General features: G+C 34.1%; 1 protein-coding gene across 2 annotated transcripts; it reads right to left on the bottom strand.

Annotated features, from left to right (window-relative positions):
- Nucleotides 1-837: 837 nt before the first annotated feature.
- Nucleotides 838-11,182, bottom strand: Rad17 (Rad17 checkpoint clamp loader component). 2 transcript variants are annotated; one of them, XM_089636098.1, is made up of 10 exons: nucleotides 11,086-11,182; nucleotides 8,517-8,637; nucleotides 8,305-8,427; nucleotides 7,559-7,841; nucleotides 6,416-6,590; nucleotides 6,179-6,307; nucleotides 3,520-3,698; nucleotides 2,676-2,834; nucleotides 1,967-2,288; nucleotides 838-1,079 (listed from the first exon to the last, which is right to left on the bottom strand). In XM_089636098.1, exons 2-10 carry the CDS (start codon nucleotides 8,541-8,543, stop codon nucleotides 935-937), a joined length of 1,542 nt encoding a protein of 513 aa, XP_089492224.1. In that variant the 5' UTR covers nucleotides 8,544-8,637; nucleotides 11,086-11,182; the 3' UTR covers nucleotides 838-934. The 2 variants fall into 2 exon arrangements, with proteins under 2 accessions (XP_089492224.1, XP_089492225.1); XM_089636099.1 differs by having other exon boundaries at nucleotides 877-1,074.
- Between the last annotated feature and the right edge of the window lie 9,596 nt (nucleotides 11,183-20,778).

Raw genomic sequence — 20,778 nt, 5'->3', positions numbered from 1 at the left:
AGCTAATGCGAGGGGCGCGGGCGGGGTTATCACATTATTGCAGTGTGCATTGTACGAATGTAATCCATTAGTTGGCGACCGTGAGCTTGAGCGGTTCGTATCTACCATTACCGGTATGGTGATCTTCAATGTGTTCAAGGACGGCGATGTGTTTACGTCTTGATTTGGAATATGGTTATTTATTTTCAGTTCATTCCTTAGGAGAGCCATTTCAGAGCGCAACACTTACAAATCGGTTTATTTGGACATTTGCAACTGAATTGTGGTTAGTTTACGCATTAATGTCATGATATCTTTTAGGAGACATGTGACATCTACGTGATCGAAATTGACAGGCGGTAGTTTGTGTAGATGCTGAGCCACAAAGGTTGGTAGAGTTTCATTCTTTGTTTCCTTCAGCATTTTAATAATATCATATAAATTCTTACTTCTTACCTTGGCCTTTCATCATAATCCTGCGTTCAACTGTTACACTGCACTGAATGTCTTTCGCAACTTCCACTTCGTCTTCTGAGAAATCATTGGAGCATATTTAAATATGTATAGTCAAACTCGGTTATAATGAACTTGAGGAGACTGACTAAATTTGCTCCTTATATTTATAAAATCGTATGTACCTACTTACCTCTTCTATCAACACATTTGCCAATCTATAATGTTTTCAAAATACGAGTAGGTATTACTTTACAAAAAATATAATATTAGAAAAATACACATTTATTTATAACTTACTAGAAACCTCTATCTATAAAAATTTTACTAAAAATATATATAATCTTTTATACAGATTAATCAACTTACTTCCCAGTGCAAAATAAATTTAAAAAAGATGGAAGTTCATTTTAAAAATGTTTTAATTTACAAAATTTAAGAAATTACAAAATACTTCATAAGATTCCAACAATCCGAACTATAAAATATCAAAACATTGGCACTACTCAAATATTGAATACTCTTCTATTAGGCTGTTATCTTCATTTACAGACCCATCGTAAATGATGTTACAAAATCCCTTGAAATCTGTGGCCAGCACTTTTCCACAGATAAGCTGGTCCTTTTCCACTAGGGGTATTCCTGTCCTGAAACAATAAAATTTCATATTTTGTATAAAAATCACTCAGTAATTAAACTGTACCCCTTAGTTGAGATCTGCCTAGAAGTATTGAGGCATACTTAGTTTAGTAATTTCTCAATATAACCGTGATTAATTTTAGTAAAGTTCATAATATTTTATGCATTATATTGCTTGTATGTTCTATGTATGTATTATTTATTTATTAATTTTCGGGAAATCGACAGTTTACATTTAATCAGTTTGTACATAAGTATTATATAGTAAAATAAAACCAATTATGGATTTCCTCCTTGTGACTTTACCTCTACTGAGACAGCATATTATGGAATAAGTAAATTAAATTTGTGAGAAAGGAATATGAATTAAAAAATTTATACAAAACAAAAGATTATATAAAACGAAAAATTTACAAAACAATACATTTATAGATAAAATAATACATAACAATAAAATGTAATAAATTTCAACAAAACTAAGAACCATAACTTCCAGATACAAAGTTAGGTATTATAATCAGTACTATATGAAGGCTGATGAGGAAATCCCTCATCTGTTATCTCTTCTTTTAGTGTGTTAAAATAAGATGATACGTTTTACATTAATTTGAATGGAAGAAGTCGTGTGCACCCCAGGAAGACACAATCAAATTAAACAAATACTTCGGTTGGGTCGTAACAGAAGATGATATATATATTAGCATGGAGGCGTATAAGGTTTCATTTTCTTTGCAGGTTCCATGACAAAACAGACTAAAAAGCATTGAGGAAAAATACCAAACAAACAAATAACCTATCCTATTCTTTTTTCATTTTCTATTTTATTCGGTTACCCTCTCTGCCTATCTTTGTATCGAAACGGCGTTATAGTTAACAATCGAGTTATGGTACATACGGGTATATAATTTTCTCTTTCTTGGGTGCCCTGATGGGATGCCAGGAAGATACGGGTGCCTTGTTGGCGACCATCAGTCCGGCCACCGCGACGGTAATCCCGTACATCTTCCCGTACTTCTCTCTCCACTCGCTCATGAAACAGTCAGCGTCGCTGAGCGCGTCGGTCGCCCGCTCCACATAATGGATGTCCGAGAAGTGCGGCAGGTAATTTTCATGGATGTAGCCGACAAACGAAGCAGGCTGCATTTGGAAGCAATCTACGATACTCTCAGGGCTGTGGGTGAATCGTTTATGATCTTTGGCGGTTAGTTTCTCAGTCACTGAAACATGAAAAAAAAAGTATATATTAAGAAATACCTGTTACTCTCCATAGAATTCATTTGGCTGTGTACTAAAAGAAGATAATCATGACAGAAGATCGAATTCCGCTAAAAATTCTGAGTGCAATTCCAGGAGAAGACGTCCAGTGAGCTGCCAAAGGCAAAGTTGGGAGAAGCAACTCCAGAAGCTGTGCATGTACAGAATTGTCATATCTATTCAGTAAAACCTTCAAATATCCAAAAATATAGTGTCTTACTTTTCTGTGCATTATAGCTTGGCTCTACGGAAATTCATTTGCTACTGGTTTTAAAGTTTATTTTATTGCTTTCCTGTGACGATATTCAAAGAGCATACATTATCTGTGGCATATAAAAAGAAGTACTAACTTTTTGGATTTAATACTCTGCCCACACCGTGCATGATGGTGACAATCTCGTCTTTGCCCATGGAAGATAATTTTGAAAGGTTCTTTTCTTTGCCCTTTTTATCTTTCTTTCCTTTGACTTCTTTCAATTTTGGTTGTGACTTTATGGAAATGTTACTTCCTGAAAAATAATGGCTATAGGTAAAATGATTGTAAACAAAATGATTGTTTACAAAATGATCGTAATCAAATGATCGTAATCAAATGATCGTAAGCAAAATGATTGTAGGCAAATAATAAGTAAATGAATAAGGAAATGATTGTAATAAAATAATACAATCAAATGGTGATTTACGATCAAATACCCTTACGATAATTAAAATATTTTGCACACAATCTTTTTGATTACGATCATTTGATTACGTTGGAAAACATTGGTTAGCAAAAATAATGCATAATCCATATAAGTAAAAATGTTAATGTTTGTTTCTTCAAAATCTTAAATCTCCAAAATTTCTTCACCGATTGCCATGAAATTGTGGCACAAAGTTGCTTTGGAATACGTGCATGTTTTTATATACCTATATTATATAGATTTCACCTGAGACAAATAAAATAATACTTTTTTGGAAAACAGCGACAGTTTGTCGTTGTACGTAAAAACAAAACGCGCTATTGTTTCTCTATCCGCACAGACAGACTGAGCCAGGGCAATAAGGTAGGGTACAGCTAGTTTATGTAATAAAAATAATTCAAAAAGGATTATTTGGTAAGCAGTACATAATCACAATTCAAAATCAAACATTTCTACTTAATCTCGGCATAGTATTTTAATTTCAAATCATTATTTTTTAAGACTCACAAACCTTTGAGAGAAGCAAAGTGAAGATTATTGACTGCAGATCGGATGTCCCCCATCGAGGAGTTGATGATGCTATCAATACATTCCTGATCAGGTATTTTCAGAGGTGTTTTTTGCTTTTGTAACAAAACTGTGATTCTTTTCAAGGCTTGCTTCATTCCAGTAACTGCCACAGAATTGAAACTGAAAAAAAAAAACAACATTTTTCTTTGTAAGTTTGTAAACGAGTACGAACTTTTCAAAATTGGAACTGATTGACGTGCTGAGAAATAATTAGAAAAACCAGATAAGCACTTAAGTACCTATCTATAATAAGTTAAATCAAGTTAAAAAACAACAAATTTTAGGAGAGTGATTTCAAATTTATAAACTGTGATTACTTTTATTGGTTGATTAAGTAACAAATGCTTATTTTTAATTCAAATATATTTTTGATTTATTTTGATACCACGTGAAGATTTTTTCCAGGAGATTGTAAAAATTAAATAATCTAAAATTATTTATTTTTAACTCTTTATACCTATCATGATAGAATTATATTTTTTCAGATAAGTATTTTTTAATCTATATTTGAATGAGCGTACATATGGCACTTTCGCGGACCTTTTTTAAAATTGGAAATATGAAAGTCAAGTTACTTCCTGTGATTCAGTTTAAAAATGGAATAGGGCATTGTGATCAGTGGCGGCTCTTCTTAGAAGGTCATTTGGGTAATGACCTCCCAAAAATATGCTGCAATAGTATTAATATAAAAAAAGGATTAAATAAACTACCCGATTATTAATTTAGTTTTTTATTTGTGCAGATTCGTACATTTTTTCGATTCGTTTCAGTGCCATCTAGTGTCCAAATGAGAAGCTATTGCATGTCCTAGCATGGGTCACTTTAAATTTTGTCCCAAAACAATCTACTTTATTTCTCTTTGCTATAGAGACAAAGGAGGTAAACACTATCATGTCTGAAGTATGCTAAGGGGGTATTTCACTATCTCTGATTATGTTCTGACTAAGCACTAATCCGCGGATTAGTCATTTTTTCGTTTTCACTATATCTGAATAACGCTAACGCTCGGGTTAAAGTTCGATTTGACTAATCAGTGCTCGAACCAGACGTTAGGCGCTATTCCTCGAATCAAAGATGGCGTCAAAACATTCCGAGTTTGACAGCGGAGAAGTGAGTCGAATTTTGTTGAATGAATTTGAATGCTTGTATGATCCATCCTGAATTATTTGATTGTGTTCAAAATAAGAAACAATGTATTAATTCGACACGAATCTATCTAAAATGACCTGATAATCAACATAACATAACCAAAAAAATGCACACTTCGCTGTGTGCGGACTGTGACGCATGACAGCCGTGGCAGTAGATGGAGTAACTGCAAACATTTTGCGATGTTGCCAGACTATTTCGAGTGTTATCTATCCGGAAGCTCGGAAACAATGGTGAAACGGTCGCCGTTGAATAACGAAGTTATTCTGATCTTTAAAGCCAGCCAACGGATAGCTAGTCAGATATTTAGCCCGACATAGTAAAATACCCCCTTAGTATCATACAAAATTTATTTTGTAAGGTGTTTTCGGACATGACCGCGGTGAGATAGAGATATCTACGACCTAAGATTATTAAGGTATTAGAGGAAGATGTGAAAAATATCAATCAAGTCTTTGTGTGATAAACGATAGCCATCTTGAACTTGAATAGTGTGCGAAATTATGTCATTGTTGATGTAATTTGCATGGAATAATTTAAAATGTTAAATTCTGTGGATATCGTATCGAAAGAAATCGCAAACAATTCATTGAATCATGACAAAAGTATTCAAATAAAGTGACAATTAGTTTATGTCTCAAGAGAGAAAAATAAAGGGTTAAAAACGATATTTTAAAACGAAAAGTTATAATTTTTGTCAGTAGTTTTGCGGGTGCAATAAAATGAACGTATGGGTACTTTTGCTTTGATTGTTTACTTTTTAAATCTACTTATAAACAATGGACTGAGGTTGGAATTAGTGATTTAAAAACTATTAGGAGGAAAAGATGTTTCAAAAGAAAAAAAAAGCATTAATTAGTTATATGTGTAAATAATAAGATAAATAATCTCAAATTAAACAATATTGTACTACCGGCTTCAGAATATGTGAGTACTGGTTTTTATTTATTTATTTTTTTTTTATTTTTATTTTTTTTTTTATTTAAAGAAAGCAAGACAAAAATATATAATACAGAAAATAATAAAATAAAATACAGAAAAAACAGAAAAGTTCCAATAAACTACTTTTCAGTAGTTTGTCGATGGCAACTTTTCACATAAAAAATATTAAAAAAAGATAAAATATATTTTACTTAATGACAACAGTGATAACAATAAAAAATAACAATTTGTTTTAAAAATATAAAAACATATACACAACAGTGATAGTATCTACCTATATTTTGTATTAGACTCTAATCAGTGTTCTTTGTCCATATTTGTTTAAATGCTTAGGTACAATTAGTCCTTCATTCTAACGTTTAATTTTATTTTTTTTTAAATTAATTAATATTTAATACGCATTAGCAATATGTATTAACATATCATATTCTTTTTTTTTTCGATTGACCTTCCATTTCTGGACTTCTAGAGCCGCCTCTGATTGTGATGACGAATACATAAATGCTAACCTGATATGATCAATGCCATGTTTTTCTTGAATGTTTGCTGGAAACAAGTTCCACGACATATTCAGTCCTCCATCCCTCGTGTCTGTGCAGATAAATATCAATGGCGACTTTCCTCTCTCTTTGTATATTCTATAATAAAAAACAATTCAATCAAAATACTATCTGCATGCATAAAATCTCAATAAATTTTGAATATATATATATTTTTTAAATGCAGATTATGCGAAGATTACTTACTGCAGAATATTGAAAAACTCGGATGGATCTCTAAGAAATGTGTTAGGAAAGTCTTCAACTAATATAATTCTTCTAGAATTCGCACCGCTCAATAGAGAAGGGAAAGATGAAGCCTTCAATATAAATTCACAGAATTTATCTGACTGCTTTTCATGAAAGGTGTAAGTGCTTCCGCCTGCAATTAAATATAAACATTCTTACGCAGTCATGAGCTAAAGCTACTTCAGGAAAAGGTACCCGAATCATCAAGTATAGAAACAGTAATGGAACTATTAAATAAAAAACAAACATAACATTTTACCAACAGTCTGCACAGGAGGGATGTCGAAAGATAAGCAAATGGTAAGCAAAAGGGTCTAGCATTTAAATGAACAAGAATTAAGATATTTGCACTGTATTAACTTCTGAAGTGACAGCTAAATTACCCAATGGATATGAATAATTTGTATCCGTTGTGCGCAGGCGTATCTATATGGTAATCTGATATACTCGGCACATTACGGAGGAATTAGGTTGCGAGGTTGGAGCTCGGCATTCCAATATAATAATAATTTTTATTCCAGGATGTTGGGAGGTTAGTGCAATCCCACACGTCCCATATATATATATATACATATTTTTTGTACAATAGGTATGTGAAAAATGAAAAAATATATGAAGAAAAATAAATTAACAACAGAGTAATTAACAACTATGCAGGGCGTGGTCTTGAGTGAGCTTGGGCCCAGCGCTCACTCAGGAGTGGCGTTTGGTGCTGGTAGGATGCGGTCACCAACGTATTGGCGGAGGCCATTAGCCGCATCCTGGCTCCAGATGTAATAATAAATAATAGATTTATATGTAATGCATTTCTTGTTTTTAGTATAAACAAACCTTAATTAGTTTTACAGCGTTCAAATCAAACTGTGATGAAAAAGTGAATGATAGAAAAAGTCGGGGACACCCGAGAAAGATGTGGCACGATCAAGTGAATCAAATACTTGAGTCGGCCATGTCAAGAGTCATAATAACAGAAGAGTTGTATGAGACAATGTATTAATATGAATGAAGCAAGGAGTGTGTGCCAAGACAGAGTTGTGTGGTGGTTCATCCTCTCTGCCTACTCCTGCGGAAAAAACGGTGTGGTGAGTTAGTTATGCTTACCACATTCTCGTGTATATTCCACATCAATAGGAGTCACCCACTCGCTGATTCCGACCCCCAGCTGTTTAGTCAAGAGTTCCACCGTGGCAGTCTTCCCACAGCCCGAGGGGCCCGTGAGGAGTAGCATGCAGCCGGGGCAGGGACTGATCAGGGCCCCCTTGAGCCACTCTAACACTTCCTCAACTTTCTTTTTATGAACGGCCAAATCGGCAACATCCAAGGGCTTGAATTTGTCCAGTAAGTTCTCTAACTGAACCTCATTCAAGTCGTAATTTTCATCAGGCTGCAAATTATAATTTATCTCAGTCACAGAATCAACAGAAATTATTTTCATTTTACCTAAATTCACTTTGTCATTGTAAATCAACCAATAAATCCTGTATCTAAATTTCGCCATTAAACAATTAGAAAATGTTAATTAAGTGTTAATCTCAAGTGACCTACCAGGTAAGTATTGTACTGTATATTTTCTCCATAAATAGTTAAGTAATAACATAGATCACTGTAGAAATGTATTATAAGTTTGTACAGCGCCCTTGAGGTGTTTTTGCACAAAAACGGCGCTATACAAGTCATCCAAGTATTATTATTATTATTAACTAAAATGTCATGCTAATCGTCATTGCTATCATTTCAATTTTTAATTAATTCTTTATTGCGGATATTAGTGGTACCTAACTGAATTTTTAATGAAATAACTCTGAGAAATCTGATATACATAATAATTATTATGCATTAGTCATTACTTTATGCGGCTTAATCGGGCTAGGTTTTTCAGCTCTATTCGGATTGTCTTCATTTTCAACTTTTGGTTTCTTTGCTACACTGTCACTTCCAAAATCAAAAGTCGGCTTAAACCACCGCTGGTCCTGAAATAAAAATTAAAAAAACTATATTTATAGTCGAGTTTTCTGTAATAAAGCGTACATTAACTACTAACATTTAACTAAAAACATACTTTTCGTTTTATTTTGTTATTGTTCATCCTTGATTGGAATGTTATGGTTAAGTAGTTAGAACTTAAATCATAATATTAATAACAGAAAAATTGTAAGTTTGACAAGCGGTTGAAGTTGAACCACATAAACATAAATAAACCACTCTCTAGATCGATATCTTCGGGCTTTTTGTATGGCGCCATTTTGTCACCCCCACGACCACAGATAAAACGGTCGTTTGGTCCAGACAGGTAAATATATGGTGGACCATAAAGAAATCTCAAGGTCATTTAAAAAAAGAGCAAACATAGACAATATACCTGCACCCAGCTAACATCGTTCATTCACTAGTCCAAAAAAATTATATAATAAAAAAATACTGGAATGCAGGAAAAGGAAAATAAAAAAAACCCACAGCTATGCACACATCAAAATATTTTTTATTTTCAAAAAGACAATGGACAGTAATACAAAACAGGGTCAGTACAACCGATGTATTGAGCATTGATTTATCATTGAAGTAGAAGATAATACTAATATATCTAAACAAAACATGAAACAGAACAAGAAACAAAAAAATAAAAAGTAACTGTCTCAACTAGGAATCGAACCCAGGATTTCTGTCTTTGTAATCGACCAGCTAGGTCTTTTACACAGACTGTAAAATAGGGGGCCGGTCAGTCCGTAGTTAGCCGCTAGGTCCGGGTAGAAATCTGCTTTACCCTTGCTCGGGTCGGTAAAGGAATCTACTTTTATCCTTGCTCCGGTCGGTACAGGAATCTGCTTTTATCCTTGCTCCGGTCGGTACAGGAATCTTCTTTATCCTTGCTCAGTTCGGGGCCGGAATCTGCTTTATCCTCGGTGCGGGAGGAGGCAGGCAGGGGCAGAAATCCAGGGGGGAGCCAAGTCAAAGAAGTATCCAAGTTCAGATCCAGAGAGAAGTGGTCGGGAAGAGCAGAGTAGAATAGCGGGTGGCGGTCCAAGGCAGAGAGAGCGAGCTGAAGGCTGGCGCGCCGTATTTATTGTGCAATCCCCCTCTCCCGACTTTGGGGAGGGCGGGATCGACGCGCTGCCTTCATTCGCGGGTTGTTGATGATCCGCGGGCTGTGACGTCCGCTAAGATTTAATTAGCGGAGGTCACAACCTTTAGAACTACTCTACTCTTTACGCTCTTTTAATCAATCCTAACCACTCCTCCCTAGCATTTTTATTTATTAATCAGTTGTACATAATTCATTCAGTGTGGGGGTCCCCGGCCCAACATATTCAGGGGAAATCGTAATTAATTTTCTTATATTTAATTTTACACAAATTCTTATTATCTAGTTATGCTAAGGAGAGTCCGGCTGTTTTATCAATGTCTTTTATTTCGTAATATTTACGGCCGAACTCTCTCAAACTTAGTCTAAATATTTCAATACATAGTCAATTCAAACTATTTCCCCGTACAGCGTTGCTTAGGGGCGCGTTGATTGGTCCCAGGCGGGCGCCTGGGCCGGCCGGCCCAGGCGGTGAGGGGAAGCGATGCGGGGGCGAGCGGGACTCGAGGTATCGAAGCCCCACGTAAGTTCTAAAACCAAGCTCACGCTCGGCGCTTCGACCATTATGAAATAGCGGCCGCCGTGAGCGGTACACACCGTCCGGTACAGTCTTACTGCAACAACTTAATAGGATTTAATTTGACCTTGCACAAAAATACAAGAATATATACACAAAATAGCACTAGAAGTTATTCAAGTTCTCCTGCAAGGGTTTCATATAATTTTCACAGCTTTGTCGTCAGCAAACATCATTGAAAATACTGGTACTTACATGATGTAATTCTGGAGAGGTTTAAATGAACTTGTTTGATGTAATCGTGGCTTTGTTTAGCAATTTTAGTCTCCTAATACGTGGTATAAGATCGCGTCGGAATACGGATAGGTCTGAAAAGGAAAATTAGTCAAATTATTTGCCAATGAAGTACATTCAGGAATCATGAACATATTATCAAAGAACGAGAGGTTAGTACTTGTATTTAACAACGGGATCGGGTCCTTCTTTCAATTGGTGGAGATAGACCGGATATTTTATGATGATTGGAAGATTAAGCGTTGGCAACGCATTATTTTTTAATCCCAAAAGTACCGTATTTTTATTTCAATCGCGAAATGGCACACACAAACAAACGTATTTCTTGCTGCTTCTTCCTAGCACTGGATTATCGAATCCGTTGGAGCAACCTTTAACACCACACGGCATTAATTTATCACCTTAAAGAATTCTAGCACGCAACATTATTTTTAGATGGGTGAAAGAAAATTCAAAATATTTACGCTAAAACCTTCAACTGACTTCAATCTGCGAAATGGCGTCTTGGAAATTACCGTTATTTTTTTATCGGAGCATAACACATGCTTAGCTTCTCTTTCTGTTACACCAGTCGCTACGGTAGAGAGCGAGAGATCAAGATACAATTTTTGCTCTGAGCCAATGAGATCTGAGCTTTCAGCCACAACAGCTTTGTCTATAAGAATTTGGGTTGAGGATAACTCCTCCCATCAGGGTTACAAGGTTATGCGAGAGTTATACGCCCCTGCACAGTTGAACTGACTTGAACACAATTTAATATTGACGACTTTTCCCATAGATATTATCCATAAATAAACTACTGTCAATATACCATTCACACTATTCCATTTGACAGATGACAGGAGGAGGAGAGTTCAAAATTATCATAGATAACTATAGAGGTATAGAGTGATGATGGTAATAACTGTAGCTTTTGCTCTCATTTTAAGCAAATTTCCATCCAGGGCCTACTCAGTATCTTTCATTCCAGAAAAAAGAAAAATACATTTATACTTATGAAGGGGATGACAGATTATGCTTTTTATTAATGTGTCTTAGGCTTTAATGGTTATGAAGAAATTTTTTTAGAAAATAAAAATAATTCCAGGGTCAAAATTTTCCCAAAGAGAAAAATGTCCTAACTTAAAATAACAAAATTAAAAAGATGGATGTCGAAGGACGGATTGTTTCGGGGAATTCGAATAATTCATTAAGTTCATTTCCAATAGAGATGGGAAGGCTGACAGAGATATTGAAAGAAGGGTAAATGCAGGTAATTCCGTTAATGGAAGACTGAACGCCGTTGGCGCTAACAAAAAATTGTCCAAAGAAGCGAAGTTAGCAGTCCACAACGGTAGCTGGTACCTACCTTGATGTATGGAAGTGAGGCATGGAACTGGCAAAGAAAGGATGAAAGTAGATTAAATGCTGTTGAAATGAGATCCCTGAGGCGTATGTGTGGTAAAACCATGTTTGATCGTGTGAGGAATGTGGAGATCCGCAAAGAGTGAAAGGCTGATGTAAGCGTGATGAGTAAGATTAAGAAAGGGACGCTTAGATGGTTTGGGCATGTAGAGCGAATGAGCGAAGATAGGAGTGTAAGGAGGATATATGATGCAAATGCGAATGGTAGCAGAAGTCGGGGACGCCCGAGGAAGACATGGCACGATCAAGTGAATCAGATACTCGAGTCGGGCCATGTCAAGAGTCAGAATAATAGAAGAGTATTTATGAGACGATGTATGAATGTGAATGAGGCAAGAAGTGTGTGCCAAGACCGAGTTGTTTGGTGGTCCGTCCTCTCTGCCTACCCCTGCGGGGAAACGGCGTGATGGTTAGTTAGTTAGTTAGTTTCATTTCCAAGTTGTTAATTCAGTTCTGTCAAGCGACTAGCCTACAATGAACCTAACAAAACTTGAATAGGACTTTCACAGAACCCGAAAATTTTCGTTGAAATTTGATGAATTATTCAAATTCTCCGTAACAACCCATCCTACTAACCAAACATAACGTTTTCGAAAGTCTAATATCAAAATTGATACATGTGAACCCAACTTCATGTTCCATGATAGAGGTTTTTGTCCTGTAACGGTTTTTTGTTCCGGTGGCTTTGCTGCCACTGGATGGCCCGATAAATATTTTTGAAATTGGATCCTTTTGGTTTTTATAAAATTCTAACAAAAAAATGTATCTAAAATGATTATTAGTAAGAAAGTATTGTGTAAATGGTAATCTTAAATTTTAGAGCTCTCAAACCGATTTGGTTAAAAATTGCAAATGAAGGTTATGGGGGAGATGAACTCGAATTTTTTATCAAAATACACAATTTCGTCAGCGTTCTTTAATTTCTTGAATCGACGGGAGTTTATAACTTTTGTTTTTTATTTGGATAGAAAAAATAATAGGTCACACATTCTAATAATTGTTGTTATTCATACAAAGGGGCACAATATCAGGAAACTTATCAGTAAAAATCTCGACAATTCATGCAACTAATCAGCTGTCTAAACACAACATAGTAAAACATCTCTCTATATATACATATACAAATTTATAGTACAGAATAATATAAATAATGCCATATCTTGCAAGATTATCATCAAACCTAATTTAGCCTGAAACTAGCAAACCTAATTCAAGCGAGAGGATTTTAACGCCTGTCACCAATGCCCCCTTCAGATGTGACGATTTTAGTTGATCAACTCTCTGTTGAATGACACTTGAAAGCTAATCGACAAGTGTGAATACCCTTTCAACAAAGTTGAAGTTTTTAGTTGAGCGACTAAAATTGAAAGGCCGTCTACTTTAGCTGTTCATTATTCAGTGTGAGTCATCATTCAAGTTTTACGCCGAATCAACATGTTTGAAGACATGTTTCAACTCGCTTGCGATTTTTAGTTCCTTGCGTCCTTTAGCGAAAGAAGACGTTTCTATTTAGGATCATGGAGTGGTTTATTTATGCAGTGCAACTTCGTGAAAAAATAAGGGAGTTTAAAAAAAAAAAAAATCGAGTAATTGTGGATATAATTTTTTTTTTCTTATTTAGATAAAAAAAAAGTTGAACATTGGTCAATCGTATTGACACATTTTTTTTTTACTTAAAAATCAATTTGGTTTGATAGTCCTCAAAGCATCCACCACGCGTTTTTCGAGCGAGCTTATCGTATCTAGTACCACTCGCCATTTTGAAAAATCACTATGACAACCATCGCTGACAAAACTTTATTTGTAAATATCAGAGACAATCTTTACCAACACTACAAAATGTTTCATTATCTATATAGCAATGGGCATTTAAAATTTTAAATCCTTACGTCACTTGTATGTCTGTTTTTAGTTTTTAAGTCGACATTCTTCAGGACTGCCATGCTTTTGTGGTTGGAGTATAGGACATGGCCATACACCCCTGTTGCGACGGCAGGGTTTGAGGCAAACTTGTTAAGGGGGTGATTTTTATTTTATTCCTTGTATATGCTGTTAAAGTCCTCCATAATTGCACAAGCAACATTTTTCAAGGAGTTTTTTTAAAATATTATAAGTTTGTTCGTAACCCAGTAAGGTTTGTATCAATAAAATATTATCCTTATGCCTCATTCAGACATTTCAATTTTAGTTGATCAAACTCTCCTTCGAATGAGTGTGAACCCTCTTTCAACAAAGTTTTTTCAAACAATTTTTGTCATTCAATAAAATTTGATCAACTAAAAATCAAACGTCAGAATGTGGCACTAGCCCAGTAGTCAAAATCTTGAAAATATTTATTTTTATTTAAATCTATCTTTATTGAGTATACAAATTTTTCCCAAAAAGGAGAGTTTAAAAATTGTCCGATATCATGTTTTAAAAAAATTAAAATGGTAATAACTGTAGCTATTGCTCTCAATGCAAACGTAAAGTTGTTTTTTGTAAAATAAAAATAGTCTTCAAAGTTCGCAGTTGGAAAACCGAGAATATAATGCTCACCCCTCTCTCATATTTGTTTCCTGTGCTGTCTCGTTGGGGGGAAGGTTTGAATAATTATTATTCAATATTCAGGGGTACATGTGTACTTTACAAGAAAAGCCTTTCATAATTTTTATTGATGATTTATTTATCGTATTAATTGTTAATATTTTGTACAGGTTATACAGTTGTAATACTACAATATATACAAATTATTGTTATTAAAAAAACATAACTGGAATACACAATCAATCAAATATAAAATGTGTGTATATGTACAAGTACAAACTTCAACAATCTAATGCCATTCAACAAATAAACATAAAGAATAATTAGGCACTGTGTTCTTACAATTTTACTACAATATAATATTATTATTACTATGTATATGAATATGTATTTAAATTATTATTAAACTTTCACATTTGCTGCTAGACAGTTCCTACTTTAAAGTTGGATTATAAGAAGAGTTTATCATAGTAAATTTCAGAAATTAAAAATATTTTCCCTGAAACGCAATGTTTAAAATACAGGGAGACTGGTACTTAATAGATGAAAAATAATATATACGCCAAAACATTCACACTTTTCGACATAAGTAATGGTAGATAATATTCATACTCTCTATGCTTGTCATGTTCCTTCTTCAACATTCAACATTAAGTACCGGTCACCTTGTAAACCGTTTCTTTATTCCATACAACATAAAAGTTTACATCGTTAATACATGTTTTAACGTCAAGCATTATGCATCCGATATGAGAATGAAGAACCAAAGTGAATAATTTAATATTTGATGTTTAAAATTGTTAACCCACTACCAACCGCTGGTCTCGCAGACATAGTGATATTATATTTGTGAATCTAAGCGTGCATGCGTCTTTAAATACAATGCGTACATGTACTTTTTTCCCGCCATCCGCAATGCCGCGCCTGCGCTCGTCGAGAGCGAAACACGTGCGCGCATTTGCATTTAGTGAGTAAAAAATTCTTTCAGCAGTCGGAGAGCGGGGACGTTAGTAAATTTTAGTTGTTATTTTTTAAAAGTAATTACTTTTCATTGAAATTTGTGTGTTTATGAATAAGTTGATTTTCGAATTTATGAAAATTAGTAACAAAAGTTCCTAATTTATGTTCCTGTAACCACGGGATCTCATTTTACAAATGTGTTGATTTTTTTCCTTTTTTCTTGAGTTTATGAAGATATATTGATTTATCTAAGAAATATTGTAATTTTTAATTAATCTATAATTTTAATAGAAGGTAAAAATGCGTAAATAAATTCGTTTTATTTCAAAATTATATTTTGCGAGAGTAATAAATTGTCGACACCTCACAGACCGAGGGTAGGTAGTTACTTGACTAAAATAGGGTAGTTAAGGGTTAACTATGGAGAAATATTTATATGATTTAAAAACACTCTAAAAGCAGAGTTGCCCCTATCCCGATGAAATAGAGAAGAAACATAATATTTCTGCTATTAAAGATATTCAAACAGATCATTGATTAGATAAATCATTGGACCTGAATAAACTTGTTGATACAACACTTTTTTTGGAACTATTTTACAGCTGACAAAAAAACTCCTGTGTGGACGGTGCTATACAACCATTTGCCCAATTAATTCCATAATATGTGTAGATAGTGACAAATTTATATTTAGTGTGTGTTTTCCAATAATTAAGAGAGCATTCAAGAAACATAAACAATAAGTGAATAACTAAGCTATTTATTACTGCAGAATAATAAATTATGTATGTATTAGTCTTAATGGAAATGCACTGGCATTATTGTATAGGAATTATTCAAGGATTAACTTTGATAAATTTTCAATTATCTACGAATTTTGAATTATTGGCTACACATTTCTGATATGGATGTAGTTAAACGGTTCTTCGCAACTATATTGTTTTAAGTTATACAAATCTATGCCTGTTATATTTAAAGCATATATCAAGACTGAGGATTGCAATATAATGTACAGGGAACAGAATATGCACCTAAGTAAATCACATAGTTCTTTCTAACACAATGACTGCGATGGCAAATGTGATTTCCATAGACAAGATTGCTCCTAACGTGTATAAACTATCGACACAGAATTCACAATAATGGTACTGAGATGGCAATAGGTTATAATATCTGCCTTTGAGACAATTTTACAGATTTTCCGATATGTACAAATTAATACAACTTTGTGGATTAACAATCCATGCAGTTGTGTACTTATGCTATATTAAAGAATATATCTATGCATGGCGGGAACATACACATAAGTCATGACTTATGTGTTTTTACCTCTTTACCAAATATAAAACATATGATGGGAACTATCCCATAATATGTTTTATATTTGTCCACTAGGACCAGTCTCAAAACGAACCTCTTAATAGTGTTTTTGACTTATTTGATGAGGAGTACACACGGCGTTCAATTTGTACTAAAATATTGAATTATAAGAAAAAACTTTGTGTATTTTTCCCCATGGATAGATATGTACCTATCCCCTATTGCCACCAGTGAGGAAAATGAAAATGGGAGTTGTGCAGCAAGCACAAAAGGAAAATCAAGTATGAATTACAAAAAAATACTAACTTACGGTAAATGATTTGTTTTACCAACAAAACTGAACAATGTTTTTCATAAATAACCCATCTACCTTTGGCTAAAAAATAAAATAAAGAGTAAAAAAAATAAATACTACAGTTTAAGATACACACGTTGTGCACAAGGGGCTCACGGTTCAAACAAACAACATTGGCAAATTCTTGTTTAACTCAAGTCTGGTAAAACCAAGCGTCCATTTTGAGCAATTAAAACCGGCACGGTTAACTACCAGAGTAGCGAAACCTATTATAGTTAATACACTGTTGTCTATTTAATAGGCATTCAGAAGTGTAAAAGTAACATTAAATATTACAAGTGGTGTTTAAATTAAGACTTACATCCAGACAAGTTCAGTGACTAGTTAGATTTGTGATTATGTATATCAATATACCTATGTTAAACCTACGTTAAACCTGAATTCTTCTCTTCCTATTACATAACATATTATAGATTGTGTCCGGACACTGATGAATCTACACCGTATTTCAAAAATCAGTCGCTTCGGGGATACTATCAGCTGTTTACTGTCTTTTAAATGAGTCAAAGCGTAAAAGTTTTTTTTGCTGAAAAAAATTAGTATTTTGTTTTTTTGGGATTTCTAAGTAATATTTATCAATATCCCATTTGTACCACTGGTTTCCGGACACTGTGTATATGGTTCAGTCAGAATAAGATAAACATAAAAAGAAAACAAATGTAGCAAGTTTCGGCACTTGATTGAAGAATCAAATTCTCAAAACTGTTCTTTCATGATCTGAATTGTTTTTCCAATTGTGTCAAATAACTAAAATGTATTATGCACTCTCTAGGAACCCGCAAGAATAAAAACATCTTTCATGATCTGAATTGTTTTTCCAAATACGTAAAATAACTATTTTGTATTATGCACTCTCTAGGGACCTGTAAGAATCAGAAAATCAATGATTTTTTGTATTATTATTGAGTCCGACTTAGTGAAAACAAAATTAAGATGTAAATTTTTCAGCTTTTTAAAGTTTGTCTTATTCGTATCGAGGCTTTTGCTATGTCAAATAACGTAATAATAATTAAGCATAAATAATAGCATATGCAGACGATGGTAATGAAATGAACGTAATAGTAATTAAGCATAGATATTAGAATATGCAGACGATGGTAATGAAATTAACGTTATAATAATTAAGCATAGATAATAGCATATGCAGACGATGGTAATGAGGAATTGAAAAATGACACCCACAATACACATTTATAAAAAAATATTCTTTCAATTAAAACTAGAAGATATAAGTTGTATTTTTTACTTACAATTAGAATAAATCATTTTAATTATATTATAATGCAGTTAAGATTGAATTTATTGTTTAATGCGAGTTATTGGAAAAACTGTCATTAGTATTTTTCAAAAGACGATTTTTTATGAAAAATTCAATACTTTAATTTAAAAAGATTTACGTGGCAATCAAAAAAAATTTGATTGCTACGTAAATCTAATCGGAAATAAATCAAGGGTTTACCAAGTTGAACAAGTGTTTATAATACTGGTACATTTATTTGTTTATAATTTAAGGATTTTAGTAAAAATTATAATTCTTGAAGGGGGCATTATTTGTAATTAAAGCTAAGTAAATATTAAATTAACCATTTGGATTTTGACAAAATGCTATGCTTTTTACGCTACGCTAAATGAGCCACGATATATAAATATTCAAAACAAAAAAGGTATTTAACTTAATATTTGTAATTCTTTACAAATATTCCAAAATTCTTTTTAACGCCTATCCCACACACACTCAAATATTTAAGCTATGAATGAATACTGTTTAACAATTAATTATTTAATTTAAAACAACTAGAAAATACATTATTAATATTTATAAAATATTTTGATAATGAAGAAATAAAGCATTTTTTATAGTTCATTACATTTTTTAGTGTGGAAACTTTATAAACATGATCATATTGTGAATGGTTAACGAGTGATAAATATACTATTCAAATAAAATTATCAAGCAACAATATTACGGTTAAACAATGCAAAATGGAAAAAAATTACACATTTTACAATTTAAATTATTAAGTAATTAACCATGAAAATCTATTTTACCTACATAATTTAATTGCATCATAATGTATTATGTATGTTTAGCAAATCACATAATACATATTCATAAACAGTAAGAAAGAATTTTCAATACATACAGACAATACATGACCTCTTCTAAAGTGGCTGATATGAATTACGACCCAATTACACATTGGTTTCTATAAAGTAGTTATGTAATACATAGTAATTATTATTGGGAGAATGTATCATAATAATACATATTATGTTGATTCACAACCTTGCCAAAACTACGCCTGGAAAAGACCAAAAACAGCCAGCCAACTTGACATTGAACGTAGGATGCGGGATATTGTGTAATTCATTATTTTTCATTACTTGTCAACTTGTTTGAAATGGGATCAAAATTGATTAGTTGAGATAAAATGTACCATTTGACTAAAGAAATAACATCACAATGCTTTTTGCAAACATTGCAAAGCTTTAAAGAAAATGAAATGAAAAAGCAATTGTTTTGGGTGCTGCGATCTAATTACGATTACTATCGATAATTCCTTAATCCTTAAGCTTCATCATCCGATTTCCTCAGCAGTCTCATAGTGTTGACATTCACATTGGTGATGGTCTCAAACTTGACTCTCATGGCGGCCACGTGACCTGGTGGAGGAACTTCCTCCGGGTTGGGCAGATGACTCTCGGCCATCAGGTACAGAGCCGAGTCATCATTGTTGAGACTGGAACTGCACATGCTGAACTGGAGCAGATCCGTATGATTGGTGGAAGAGTCATCTTCTATCACAGCCGGCGACGATGAATCGGCGATGGAAGAGTCCAGATTGACAACTTCGTCTCCCGCCACCTCCGGGGTGGACAGGGATTCCGGAGTCTGAGGATATATCAAACTGTCGATAGAGTCGGTGATGTTAAGAGGTAGCCCTGCCGTCACATTCTCATTGACAGACGAGAGCTGCATGCTACTCCCTAAAAAAATATCCTCGTAGGTTCCTGTGTGATTGTCGGGATTCTGTATAGCGCGAAATTCCGCCATTCTGGTTTTGGTTTTAGGCTGCTCTGTGATTCTTTCTTCTGTATTGTCACATGTCTCAGAAAGGGAGAAGGACGACCCTTCATCTTCCGTATTTAAATTAGATCCCGATGTGGACATTGTATCGCAGAGTCTATTGATGGCCTCAATTACATCCCTGAAGCCGTCGTCTCCCTCGAAACACCAACTCGTCAAAGCTTCTTGATTTTCAGTCTCAGTCTTAGTATTATCTACAGCTACAGCAACGGCGGTATCATCAGTACACAAAGTATTCACAGCTGGATTGTCTGTTTCAACTTCTGTAGAAACACTTTTACCGGAACTATTATCGATCGGGGTGGAAGTTTGGACAACTTGCAAGTTTTCTTTGACATCTTCACCGATGCATTCATTCGATGTACTGTTCGGAGATAAAATACTCATATCACTTCCTAAAAGTTGTAAAGCGTTGGCAGAGGATAAAATTTCGGAGAGTAAGTCACTTTGGAATACATTTAGAGGAATTTCTGTAGAATCATCAATGGTTTCAACAGGCTTACTTTTACTGACAGAACTAGATACAACTTTCACAATAGTTTCTTCAGGTTGAGGGGATTTAGGGGAGGGTTTCGCAGAAGAAATTGTTTGGCACGGAATGAGGGCAACAATAGACGAACTTTCACACAAGAGTTTACGGGGATCTAGAAGTACCGAGCAAGTGGTGTTCTGCAGCACGGGGGCACTTATCCAGGGCAGAGAGCGGGAAACTTGAGGAGTCGGCCTCTCCACCTCGAACACATCAGAGTCGAATGTATCGGAGCGAGACATGAGGTCT

The sequence above is a fragment of the Hesperophylax consimilis genome, chromosome 10 (genome assembly GCF_061612785.1).
Source record: "Hesperophylax consimilis isolate HC1 chromosome 10, BYU_Hcon_1.0, whole genome shotgun sequence".
Taxonomy (NCBI): Eukaryota; Metazoa; Arthropoda; class Insecta; order Trichoptera; family Limnephilidae; genus Hesperophylax; species Hesperophylax consimilis.
Note: the sequence above shows the minus strand (reverse complement) of the source record. Positions and strands in the feature narration are given on the sequence as shown.